The sequence below is a fragment of the Protomyctophum parallelum genome (genome assembly GCF_964188405.1).
Source record: "Protomyctophum parallelum genome assembly, chromosome: 1".
Taxonomy (NCBI): Eukaryota; Metazoa; Chordata; class Actinopteri; order Myctophiformes; family Myctophidae; genus Protomyctophum; species Protomyctophum parallelum.
The window spans coordinates 68,576,352-68,590,362 of record NC_139697.1 but is presented as its reverse complement, the minus strand read 5'-3'; the positions used below and the strand labels follow the sequence as shown (position 1 = coordinate 68,590,362).

Below are 14,011 nucleotides of genomic sequence, written 5' to 3'. Positions count from 1 at the left end.
TGGGGACGTAACGACTACAAATAAAGGTAAGAAAGCCTTCTAGCATGGAATTCTCCTATAAGGGCTATCAATATTTGACATGGTAGCATCAATGCTCCGCAAATAATCATTGTAAAAGTAGCAAAAGTAGGATAAAAATCAAGTGCCAAAAAGCTGAAGAACTCAATTCCATACACATGCAAAGATGTATTAGCGTGTTTATGGCTGAGTGTATGCTAAAACATACACATGCAAAGATGTATTAGCGTGTTTATGGCTGAGTGTATGCTAAAACAGTGTTGTTTTTGTCGACTAAAACTATGACGAAGAATGTTCGCCGACTACCTTTTTTCGTTGACGAAAACTAAATGGAAACTAAATGAAAAGTAAGCTATGATGACCAAATATACTGTCGATTTTGTCAACAAATAAAAACTAGACTAAAATGTTAGGAAGGGACTAGTGGACAAGGGATCTAGTAAAAGACACAAGTCATTTTACACTTGGTTGCAAGTGTAAATCAGCCATTACGATGGCATCAAGACCCGCCAAAATACATTTTAGTCGACTGAATCACCTGTAGATTAGACTAGACTAACACTAAAACATTCCGGGTGACTAAAATGTGACTACCGTAAAACTCACTGAAAACTATTCAAGGAGACTACGACTAAAACAAAAACAAAAACAACACTGTTGCTACAGGGGGGGGTCAGTGAGTGAGGGGGGGGGGGATGCAATGTTGTATATACCAGCACGCACAGGGTGGGAAGAGGCTCCAGGAAGCAGGCTGCAGACCCGAGCAGGGCGATGCTGCTGAGGCACACAGACAGCATCAGGGGGGGGGTGAGTAGTCATCACAAGCAGAACAAGCAAAAAGAAACTAAAACTAAACGAAACAAAAACCATCCCATCTTAATACGATTCAGGTGAAAGGGACGAGGACAGCGTCAACGGTGCATAGTATAGTGCCACTATAGAGTAACGCAATGGAAAACACGTTCTCATATTGTAACCACACAACCACAGATCCAGGGGTCAGTTCTGCCTTAAGCCCAAACCGTACCAAATGGGTCAGGTCCGGCACGAGACAGGTTTTTAAAACCCATTTTTTAGACCTGAGGGACGATTCTAAAAAATGTCTTCTAAATCCTGACAAGTTTTCTGAAAAACCCTATGTTTCTGTGTCAGTGGTTCTCAAACATTTTCATGTCAAGGACCCCCAAAACTATTGTGTAATTGACCGCCGAGTTAAAATCATTCGCTCTGAAATAATTTATATTATTGTAAGGATATGCATTAGTCAGTTTGGTATTCACTTGGTATTCATTGTTTGCCAAACTGTCATGTCGGTTTATTGTCATTGTTTATGTAAACTGTAAAAAGTGTACATATCGGCTTCTTTGGAAGCATGACACTTAATTAAAGAATCAATCAATCCATCGATCATATATTCAAAGATTTGCGCCTCTATGAGCTTGTAGATTTAGCTATTTTCCAATAGAGCACCGAAGTCTGACGTCACTTTCAGTAGAGGGCGTCAGTCCCCAGGTTCATGTATTTGTTTAGTTGCATTGAAATCCCCATTGAGGCGATTTGAGATCGCCTCATATAACAACTGTGTTTGAAAAATAAACATGTCACCCCGGCCGCTCAACTCAACTGACTGAGAGAAAACGCTAATGTTACTGCTGCTGAATTAGTTAGATTTTCGCTAGAAGCAGACTGTATCATATATGAGTGACTGACTGTTGCAAACGATACAGAGACACCTTCCCGACAATAACGCTGAGACAGCTTGTTTATTTTTGGACCACAACGCTTATAGTAGACGATATTAAGATCACCCCATGTTATTCTCCATAGAGACATTACTTCCGCGAACCAGGGGAATCGTTGGGATGAGCGAGTTACGTCAGGACTTCGGTGCTCAAGCTCATAGCTAAAGTATATCATATAATGTTTAAAATTAAAAACGGTTTTGTCCCAAGGAATCCCTATAGCGGTGTATGGGGTTTGGACTTTAGGGTCGGGGTATAGTATTAGTCATTCTGCGTGTGTTGTCCTCAGCCATGCTAATGTAAGTATAACCATCCAAAACAAACATATAAATGCACATTTAACAAAATAAGGAAACAAAAATGAACTAAATGAATAATGCAAGCCATACATAGCCCCCAAAAAGCGTATTAAATGAAGTCTAAGAGACCGATGGAAGTGTCGCAGACAGTACTCAATGGCACAACATGCTACGTAGATCTGTTCACGACACATACACTGTGAAAGGCCTCAAATGTTTCAAATAACACAAACGTCCAAACAGCATTATGCTGTCGGAAGGAAACCTCATAACTCTTTTTTAGTTTTTTTTTTTGTTGGCATAAATCAGTGCTATTGAACACCCTTTACGTCTGTGTGTCGTTTCGAAAATATTGAACCAATGGAAAGTAGTGAAAAGTGCTTTGGACAAAAACCTCTTAACTCCATTGGACCCTCAAAATGTCTGCTAAAGCAACTAACTCCACCACCTCTCTCCCTCTCATGGAAGCAATTGACAATATATAAAGTCACAGCACCAACTTTGATGAGGCTGTATTGCTTTGTTTAAAAAAATACAAGATTTCTTTATTTCCTGAAAAATGTATATTTTAATTTTCTATAAATTTATATCCCACGATTTTGTAACCCATTTTTCACCCGTGTGTCAATTATCTAATGTGATCCTGGGCTCTACACACCCTCCACCAACCTAGTCCCCGTATATGGGGGACATGGGGAGAGCAACGGATTTTGTAGTTATGAGGTTCCCTCCCGACAGCAATGATATGAAACCCCCGCCGCCTTTAATGATAGCCATCCCCATAATTGTGACTCCTGTGGGGCTGAGCTGTTGCTGCTGTGTCATCACTTCTCCAGCTCCTTCCCTCCCACGGGCTTTTCCATGGTTTGGGATCATACTACCCCACCACCACTACTCGCCCCCGCCCAAACCCAAAGCCACATGAACGGCTCTGACAGTGAAAGTGAGTCACATGTACGTATGGCTGAAATCAATCTACTGATAATGATACATGATATCATGGCCTGCGCTCAAAAGAGCCCGTCATCGCAGGCATGACATAAAGCTGTTATTTTCATTGGCTGCCCCACTGGCTGCATCATCCATATAAGGTGGCGAGGGTCAATGTTCATTCTGTATCGCTGCCACAACAAGGCATAATATAATGCTGGCACTGTACGCTTATTGTGATGATTATTTGCTCATCTTTTATTGCCAAGAAGTGTTCTTGGGGGTTGTTGTTTGCTTACATTGGCAACGGGCATGGCATACAGTACGTATTTGCTGTGGATTAGCACTGTACTGAGTTAGTACAGTGTGATTAACCAGCCATTTAAGACGACAACGTGTTGGAATTACAGCAAAGGCTTTCCTTTCGCCGTTAACGAGCATGTCAAGCTGAATTCTCACTAATCACCCGTTTATGGCACTACGCATCATACATTTACACTTGATTATGGTCTTAGGTTTAGGTAAACATAACTGTGGTAATTCTTCAAATGATGTAACAGGAATTCTGGACTATAGCAATGGTGTCAGCTGGGACACATCAGCCTTGATGACACACAACCGCATGCCACAGAATACACACCCACGCACGTACTACTTATTTAAAACCGGGGAATACCCCCACATCAGTCATTAAAACCAGGGAATACCCCCACATCAGTCATTAAAGTCCAATTCAGCAAGCATTTCCCTGAAACAAACAAAATCCTATAATAATTAATTAGTATCAAAGAAGGAATAGTACAGTACCTGGTTTTGGCACTGAGTTGGTAACGGACTGCGGCACCTTATCGTTTATCAGCTCCACACACTCACTGGGAAAGAAGCCAACCTGGGGAGAGAGACAGAGACAGAGAGAGACAGAGAGAGACAGAGAGAGAGAGAGAGGGAGAGACCGAGAGAGAGATATGAAAGACAATCACTGTTAGATACTAAAACAGACGGAATCACTAAGCAGTGTTTTGCCACATTCCATTACCTAACTTAACGGTTGTGATAATGAAAAAAAAGATAATGCTGTGATGTGTAATCACTTAAAGTGCATTAAACGTCTATAATCGCTATTTGCTTTCCTGACTAGAGCATTCTATCTGACATTTTTGATCGAGCTTAATTCAACAAAAACAATATACAGAAAGGCACAATACAACACTTTTAAAAAGACTAGCATGCCGTCATCTTCTGAAAATAGCATTGTTTCCACCTCACGTTGTTTCATAAATATAATATATTCTACATTTGGTTCTGTTCATTTATTTGTTTGAACTTGTTCGAATATGATTTTAGGAAGGTGACATAAGTGTTGAACATCTTCTTTACGTTCTCATTTTTGAGGGCAGCTTTTGTCCCCCACACGTCTCCTATTTGCCATTGACAATGGAAGGAGAAATTAGGTCATATGTCCCTCAAATATGACGTAAATGTGTGGCAACACAAACATTAAATGCCGCTGACAATGAAGGGAAAACGTACGTCATGTGTAGACCATAGACTGTAAAAAGAATATGGACAAAGCGTTCTCCGGGTCTGATATGGACGTAAGTTGAAGCCAGTCAGTCCTTGAATTGTAAATCGCCAACTTTCTAGATCTGTTTGGGCCCAGCTGGCCATTGGCTGGCCCAGACAACGAGGCGGGACTTCCCCCCTTCTTCTTCGTTCGTTTTTATTTTGACTCGAACGGGGGGTGGCTCCCGATCATAGACTGTAACGGTAGCCACGCCCCTCAGAACATACGCGACTTTATGGTCATTCTTTTATAAATGGGACCATACTTTTCCAAAAAGAATATTATGACATGAGAAATGAGACTTTAAACTAGTGACTGGAAGCAGAAAGTATTCATGACCATGTTTATTAAGGTAATATAGTCTAGGTGAAGTTGGGCCCAAATACATGGACCTCTATACATGGGTTTTTTTGGGCCCAATGACAGCGCCACAACAGGCCATTATATGAACTTTCAGGCAGTCCCGATTTCTTTAGTGGCTTCACAAAATATCTGTCTGACTGCCCCCCTGGTGTAGACGAGCAAATCGGCTAACTAATCACAAAAAAATTCTGGTGCATTCTACATTACACAGACATATTAATGCTGCTGTCTGCTTTCCTCGTGGTCACTGGCAGGTCACTCCTGGCAGCACTGACAAACTGACCCCCCCCCCCCCTATGGACAGAGCAAAGCACTGCGGTTGCTTTGTCTGGCGCAGCAATCCAATATACAGTACAGGTTGTGTTAATCACCCTAGAAAGATATACAAATATCCAAAATAACCAATGTACGAACTCACAGATGTTGTCTTCTATTAGTTTTTTTTTGGGGGGGGGGGGGGGATAAATCTCTTCAGTCATCAGTGCCACTTACCCTTGGCAGGGTTGGCAAAAGGGCCTTTCTGTGTGGAGTTTGCATGTTCTCCCCGTGTCCCCTAGGGTAGGTACCCTTACAAAACAATATGCAGTAATACTGGTCTCTAAACTACCTCCCCCTGGCCAGCCGGGGCACCATGATGGAAGGGAAAGGAACTGGTCGGAATAACGTGTTCCTTCCACGTCCAACCGTGGAAACTCCCTTCCTCTGCCAGATTGGCAGAGGGACTGTAGCACCCAGGTTTACACTAGACAATTGACACTGGGTGAAAAAAATGGCTTACAAAAACGTGGGATAAAAAAAAAAAATTGAAAAAAATAAAGGCAGAAAGGGACAGCAAAGTGGTGGTCAAGTTATTCTCCTCACACAAAAGACTGCCCTGGGTGTGATTCTCAAAAGGAATGTGTTCTAACCTTAAGATCTTATATTTTTAATAAGATAACCGAAGGGAATTTTAAGGACACAAAGATTCTACAAATGTCTTCTAAATCCACAGTTTTCTGAAAAACTGTTTCTATGTCAGTCGTTCTCAAACATCTTCATGTCAAGGACCCCCAAAAATATATGTATATGGCCGCTGACCCCCTTCTATATGAACATGTTGTTCCAGGGACCCACCTGAAGCAAAGCTTTGAGGTAAAAATGTTCGCTGTGAAAGAATATATTCAAAGATGTACGCCACATTTCCACGACTTTTCAAAAATAGCAGACCTATAAGCTCGTAGCTCATAGCGCGGCACCGAGTGCCGCGCTATGAGCTTGTAGATCTGCTATTTTTCAATAGCTAAAGTATAACATAATGCTTAAAACACCAAAAGGGGTTTCCCGCCCAAACATGGGCTAAGTTGAGGCTCCACAAGTGTTGAGAAAATACGGCAGACCTTGAAACGAAACTGTTCATATTTACATAATGACGCGTCACTCCTCGGTCCGGGCATCACTGCAGACGGCTAGCCCTGCCAGCTATAGCCTGAATGGGAGAGCTTGTCCTCGAGGGCAGAGAGCCAAAACACACAAGACAAGATGGAGAGATGGAAGGACGCAAGTAGGTCGGCCCCGTGACCCTCTAGAGAGCCCCACTGGGGTCACCGCAGAGGACAGAGGAAGTTCACTCAGTCCTGCAGGCACAAAACTAGCCTTTGTTCCTGTATTAGAAAACTCTGGACTAAAATCAGGAATTCCCAAACACGGGCTTGTCTCATGACTGAGAATGCACTGTCTGGGTTTAGAGAAAGAATGCATGTCACTTCCTCATCAGACGCAGAAACAATGAAAGATGTAAGATGCAGAGCACAGAAAAACCGGGAGTGTAAATGTAATTTTTTCTACTTAAAGGAGAGGCTGTGATTTTTAAAACAAATTGTCATATTGTCTTGCGTAGCCAGACGATCAAATGATAACGATACGTCTGGGGAAAACTGTGTGTGTGCGCGTCCGTTGCGTCTGTGTGTGTGTGTGTGTGTCCCCGTCTGGCCAGGACAGTATGTCTGACTGTACTGGCCATAACTCGGGTACCGTCCGACCGATGGACTTCAACCTTGGCGATGGCGTGTGACTGATGACCTGGGGATGGGAGTGGGGATTCGGGTAGACCAGTGCTTGCCCAGAACAAACCAAAAATCACACTTTGTGTGAAGTGAGGGGCGCACGCCGCACGATGTATTTATATTGGCCATGGGAAGCCTTACGTCGTCATTTACTGCCCTAAGCAGACATTAAACTCCATCGACTTGGCATAAGTGCTCTAAACAAGCAAACATAACATTATAAATCCCATAGACTTGGCTGTCATAGGACGTAATGTATTGGAGGGACTAGCGCCCCTCAAAAACATGAATGTCAGTATCCATCTGTCGGTCTGTGGAGGATGCACTGAATGTCTCCCACACACGGAGACGTTCAGTGCAATTCAGTGCATAGGGATGCAACGATGAGAGATTTTGGCCGATATCGATATCGATATCCGATATAATTAATTAATGAATTGGACTGCTGGGCGAGCGCTGGTGCTTTGGCATGGGGGGGGGGGGGGGGGGGGGGTCAGATCAACATGGCATGAATTCTGTACTGGCCATATAAGGTAGGAGCATGTCTTGAGTGTACAGGGTTTGATGAGGGCCGAGGGTAGGGCCGGGCCTTAATTTTCGGGCCTGTTGAGAACTCTAGTTTTCACCGGCTGCACTAATAACGTTGGGGCGGGCCCGTCTAGAGTTTGAAATTGCTCACAGAAGCAAAGATTTGAGTTAAAAAACGTTCGCTCTGAAAGGATATTATATTCAAAGATTTGCGCCGCATATTCCCGATTTCACTGCTAAAACCTATATATGTATTTGACTGGCGTGTCACAAGGGTCTATCCTTTTCCCTCTTTAGAGTCTAGAACACACTTCTTCACTGAAAATCTATAAGCTCACAATTCATAGAAGATCTGGCCCAGAAAAGGGACACTAGGGTTCATTGAGGGTAAACCATAGACTGTAAAAAATATGGACAAAGCGTTCGCCGGGTCTAACATGAACGTAAAATGAAGCCTGTAATAATATGCTAATTCCTGATGTAAGTCGCCATCTTTCTAGATCCGTTTGGTACCAGCTGGCCATTGGCTGGCTCCGTTTGGGTCCAGCTGGCCATTGGCTGCCCAGACAACGAGGCGGGACTTCCCCCCTTCTTCTCCGTTGGTTTTTATTTTGACTCGAGTGGGAGGAGTAGACTCTTGAGTGGGAGGGGAATCCCGATCATAGACGGTAACGGTAGCCACGCCCCTCAGAACATACGCGACTTTATGGTCATTATTTTAATTAATGGGACCATAATTTTCCAAAAAGAATATTATGACATTAGAAATGAGACTTTAAACTAGTGACTGGAAGAAGAAAGTATTCATGACCATGTTTATTAAGGTAATACAGTCTAGGTGAAGTTGGGCCAAAATACATGGGCCTCTATGGAGCTATGGGGCTTTTTGGGTCCAGTCCAGCGCCACAACAGGCCATTATATGAACTACCGATTTCAAATGAGGCTTCACGAAATATCTGGCTGACTGCCCCCCTGGGGTAAACCAGTGGTTCCCAAAGTGGGGTCCGGGGACCCCCAGGGGTCCTTGAGGGAGTCCTAGGTGGTCCCCAGCAAAATGATAGTTTGGAACCAAATAATTGGGGGTCCGCAGGCTAATAAATGTCATTTTGCCATGAATACGTTTGGGAACCACCATATTGCTGCGGTGTTGGCGTGTTGAACAACTGAACCAACCTGGAATCCATGTTTGCCCCTCCACCATGTGGTGTCCTCCTTCGGAGGCATGTCGATCACTGACACAATGTCACCAACCTGCCATACGAGGATTGGAACAAAGACAAGAAGAAGTAAAGGAGGTGCAGTCAGTCAGTAGGCTTAATGTTCAATTAACCCATTTAGACCTGAGGACGATTCTACTAATGTCTTCTAAATGCTGACAGTTTTCTGAAAAACCCATGTTTCTACGTCAGTGGTTCTCAAACATTTTCATGTCAAGGACCCCCAAGATTATTATGTAATTGGCCGCCGACCCCCATCTGAAAATATGTTGTTCCAGGGACCCCCCAGAAGCAAAGATATTAATTAAAAACGTTCACTCTGAAAGAATATATATTCAAAGAATTGCGCCACATTTTCACAATTTTTCAAAAATAGCAGACCTACAAGTTCATAGGTTCATGAGCTTGTAGATCTGCTATTTTTCAACAGCTAAAGCATGACATAATGCTTGAACAACCAAAAGTGGTTCCAGCCCCAAAATGGGATAAAGGGAACACACAAATGTCACTTCATCTCTTCCGTCTAAAATAAATAAGTAATGAGTTATAACTGAAATAGACTGTAAAGGTAGAATGTTATAAAGGCAGAGCCTTGTCAGTGAATAACTGTGTTTCCTGAAGCATACATACTAGTGAAGTGTATACTATTAGTGAAATGTTTCCTGCTGAGAGCGAACATTGATCTGTACATTCTGTGAGAATGTATTGATTGATTGATTGAAACCTTTATTTATTCTCGAAAGAGCAATTGAGGTTCTCCCTCATTTTCAATGCTGACGAGATTACAGACATTATATAATACAAATTAAGACATGCACTAAGGTATAAAACACAAAACAAATGTAAGGCATAGACATATTATATAGACAATGAGACAAAACATAAATTAAAAACAGTTACATATTGAGGTAGGGAGGTTCAAAAGCAGGTTATTAAATTGACCATAGGATATTGGGGTATCCAAAATGCATCCGTTGTGCGTACTGACTGCGCATATACGCTTAAAGGATCACTTCACCACTATTCAACCTATCTTCATAATATGTCCTCACTAATAATCAAGATAAAATGGCACGATTTCTTTCTACTCAGTCTGTGTCTCATAGGAGGGCTGTGGGCAGTTTAGAAACCGTCTTCCAGTGGCATCATCATTAGTCAGATCATTTTTTAAACAAGATTTCTTTTACAAAAATGTTTAGATTTTCATTATCCTGAGAACGATGGCTTCCATTTTCGTATTGCCTGCAGTTTTTATTAGCTTGTATTCCCCATCGATGATGTCACTGGAGGACGGTTTCTGAACTGCCCACAGTCCTCCTATGAGACACAGACAGAGTAGAAAAATTACGCCATTTTTTCAATTAGTGAGTACCTATTATATGAAGATAGGTTGAAAAGTGGCGAAGTGGTCCTTTAAGTCCCTTTATTTCCCACGTGGAATTCATAACGTCGCTGGCAGTCTACTCTAAAGAATGTCAGATATATAATATATTTTTATTTTCTATGATGAGATGCAAAAAATATACAATAAATATAAATCCCCCCCCCTTCTATACTGTTGAGTGTAGATGCTACTAATATGTCTGTGCACAGTCAATGGGACCCCCGTTTAACAATGTGTGAACTTTATGCCGTGCATTTTTTAGATGTTCTAGTGGAAAATTCTACGTATAATATAAACGGAGGACACAGAACTCAAATAGTGGGCAGATGTATGTCCTGAGGTGTTCGCGTACGTGTTTGCACATGTACAGTTAGCAGTACGAGCGTTAATTAACAACACGTCAATTCTAATTCTCTGTTCCTCGGTACCTCAAAGGACAGCTCGTCGGCGGCCTGTGCAATGTAGCGCTTGATGACGTGCGCGGCGGCGATGGCCGGCACGTTTATGGAGGACTCCTCATGGACCAGCAGGTGGTTCCCCTTGTTGTCAACCTGGACATGGACACAGAAAGGCAACTTGCAGGTCACACTCAACACTAGGGCATTCACTTCTAGTCATGTTTACTAGTTGACTAGTTTACTAGTCGACTACCTATTATGTAAAAAAAAAAAGGGTAAAAAAAAAAAGAAGAAAAACGTTTTTTGGGAAATGAATATTTGTACATTTAAAAACTGTGTACATTGGTGACTATAACTATAATCTACCTGATCTTGAGGCCTACGAAATCGGGGAAAAAACAACAACTTTTTAGTCAACCAACAAGATCGACTAGTGGATTTACTAGTCGACTAGTAGTAGTGGACTTGTTGCTTAATGCCCTAACTCACACTGGATATTTGGAAAGGAACTGGTTGGAATAACGTGTTCCTTCCACGCGCTACGTCCAACCAGGGAAACTCCCCCCTGTCAGGTGTAAAGGAGCAACTTGGACACTCAAGCATGAAGGAAGCATGAGTTAAGTCCGTTGCTCTCCCTAGGTTGGCAGAGGGTGTGTAGAGCCCAGGATCACATCACAGGATGATTGACACAGGGGTGAAAAATGGGTTACAAAATCGTGGGACAAAAGAAAAAAAAAAAAAACACTGGATATGTGGTAGTTATAGAACTACCCTCTGACTAGATCCAAAAAGACCAATACTTCCAAGCCGTCCCTATTTTGGGCATGTCATTATCCATTATCCTCCTATATTAACCAATTTAGACCTGAGAAAAGATTCTACAAATGCCTTCAAAATCCCGACAGTTTTCTGAAAAACCCATGTTTCTATGTCTATGTGGTTCTCAGACGTTTTCATGTCGAGGACCCCCAAAAATGATATGTAATTGGCCGCCGACCCCCCATCTGAAAATATGTTGTTCCAGGGACCAAGCAGAAGCACATATTTGAATAAAAAATGTTCGCTCTGACAGAATATATTTTCAAAGATTTGCGCCACATATTCACTATTTTTCAAAAATAGCAGATCTACAAGCTCGAGTGCCGCGCTACGAGCTTGTAGATCTGCTATTTTTCAATAGCTAAAGAATAACATAATGTCAAAACACCAAAAGAGGTTCCCGCCCAGAATGGGTTAAAACCGCCTTGTAGGTGGAAGGTCAAGTAGGACTAAAATGTAAAAGAAATTGAAACAGAATAAGCTATTTTTCTCCCCCCCTTCAAAAATAGTGTAAATAGCAGATCTACACGCTCACAATGTGCTGGGCTGTGAGTTTGTAGATCTGAATGTACCTGCCCTACTGTACATTTTTAAGGACTGGTATCAGTTTAATCTCCTGCCAACGTTGTTGATTTGTTTCAGCGGTGCTAACCGCTCCAACGTGTGGCTTTGTCCGTCCCCCCCCCCCCCCCCCACATGACGTCCTGTGGAATCCAAGTCAATGGCAAAATGTATTCATGATTCAATTCATGAATACATTCCTGGGCCCAAACACTTAGTATTTCAATATCCAGAAGAACTTTCCCTGGCCCAAACACTTAGTATTTCAATATCCAGAAGAACTTTCCCTGGGCCCAAACACTTAGTATTTCAATATCCAGAAGAACTTTCCCTGGCCCAAACACTTAGTATTTCAATATCCAGAAGAACTTTCCCTGGGCCCAAACACTTAGTATTTCAATATCCAGAAGAACTTTCCCTGGCCCAAACACTTAGTATTTCAATATCCAGAAGAACTTTCCCTGGCCCAAACACTTAGTATTTCAATATCCAGAAGTATTCACTCTATAGAACTTTCCCTGGGCCCAAACACTTTGTATTTCAATATCCAGAAGAACTTTCCATGGCCCAAACACTTAGTAATTCAATATCCAGAAGTATTCACTCTATAGAACTTTCCATGGCCCAAACACTTTGTATTTCAATATCCAGAAGTCTTCGCTCTATAGAACTTTCCATGGCCCAAACACTTTGTATTTCAATATCCAGAAGTCTTCGCTCTATAGAACTTTCCATGGCCCAAACACTTTGTATTTCAATATCCAGAAGTCTTCGCTCTATAGAACTTCCCCTGGGCCCAAACACTTTGTATTTCAATATCCCAGAAGTCTTCGCTCTATAGAACTTTCCCTGGGCCCAACACCAACACTTAGTATTTCAATATCCAGAAGTATTCGCTCTATAGCTTCAGTCACTTCCTTGGCCAGGGCAGTGGGTGCAGCTGCCTGTGTCTCTCGTCATATTACTCCAGGAGTGTACAAACGGCTCATACTTGCATGGTTGCACCACTAATATAATAAAATACGTCAGCAGTGTGTGGAACTAGGTCAACTTTCTGCATTAACACAGAGTGATACAGACAACTATAGCTGTTTTTTTTTTCCTTTATGGACTTTATACAATATAAGATTATATTGGAAATTGGTGATGTATTCATGTCGCACAAATGTTATTTAATAACATAAAATTTTTAACTGATTTTAACTGATTTTATAGAAATCATTTGTTTTGATGAAAAACTCAGCCGGGAAGAAGAATCCGAGATATTAGGATTCTTAAAAAATAATCCGTTCCCATAGACAGCATAAGCCAGCAGACTTGAAATTCCATCAGTTCTATCTACAGCGGCTATCGATCGTCTTGCCAAGTTGATCAGAATTCTGTTAATTGCTACAGAGTTAAAGAGTAATACTTTCCAATAAGAGGATAACATCTCCATACCTCCATCCATGTGAGGGCTGGCCCACAGTTGATCTGGTTGTCTGCGATGGCAGACAGTCGGGAGAGGTAGGCCAGTAGCATCTGGGAAACTGACTAGCGAGGGGAAAAAGAAGCAAGAAGAAGCCAGTTAAGAAGACTCCTCTGAGCTATACTGGATACTCTCAGTCCACAGAATGTCCTAACATCAAGTTAACAAGCACACACGTTATTTTAGCTGATGCTGACAATTGACTGTACCTTCTAAATGGTAAATGGTGCATTTATATAGCGCCTTTATCCAAGGCGCTTCACATAGATTGTGCATCAATTCACCCATTCACACACACATTCATACACCGATGGCGGCGGAAACCATGCAAGGCACCAACCAGCACATCAGGAGCAATTAGGTGTTCAGAGTATTTGCTCAAGGACACTTCGACACTAACTCTGGGGGAGCCCACAGGGTTCGAACTGGCAACCTTGTGGTTACCATCCAACCACTCTACCCCTGAGCCACCGCCGCCCTTCTCAAATGAAAAAGCGATTGCAGTGGTATAAGACAAAATATCACATTTTTTACAGCGACGCACATAGAGACGGCGCGCGTGCACGATAGCGCACGATCACGCGGATTTCGGCCGTTTTTTGGTAAATTACATCCAACATTAGTGATATTAGCGTTTTTTTTTAATTTTTGCTCTTTTGACCCTGCGATAACTGATA

At 42.2% G+C, this 14,011-nt stretch overlaps 1 protein-coding gene across 1 annotated transcript in view; it reads right to left on the bottom strand.

Moving 5' to 3' along the window:
- The window catches only part of arhgap32b (Rho GTPase activating protein 32b), an 81,884-nt gene that overhangs the window by 49,064 nt on the left and 18,809 nt on the right, over positions 1-14,011 (bottom strand). The window contains exons 4-8 of the mRNA XM_083778832.1: positions 13,307-13,399; positions 10,517-10,639; positions 8,661-8,738; positions 3,797-3,878; positions 742-795 (exon numbers count right to left, since the gene is read on the bottom strand). Of these exons, the coding sequence (XP_083634958.1) occupies positions 742-795; positions 3,797-3,878; positions 8,661-8,738; positions 10,517-10,639; positions 13,307-13,387 (418 nt within the window). The 5' untranslated portion in view covers positions 13,388-13,399. The remainder of the gene's footprint in view (positions 1-741; positions 796-3,796; positions 3,879-8,660; positions 8,739-10,516; positions 10,640-13,306; positions 13,400-14,011) is intronic.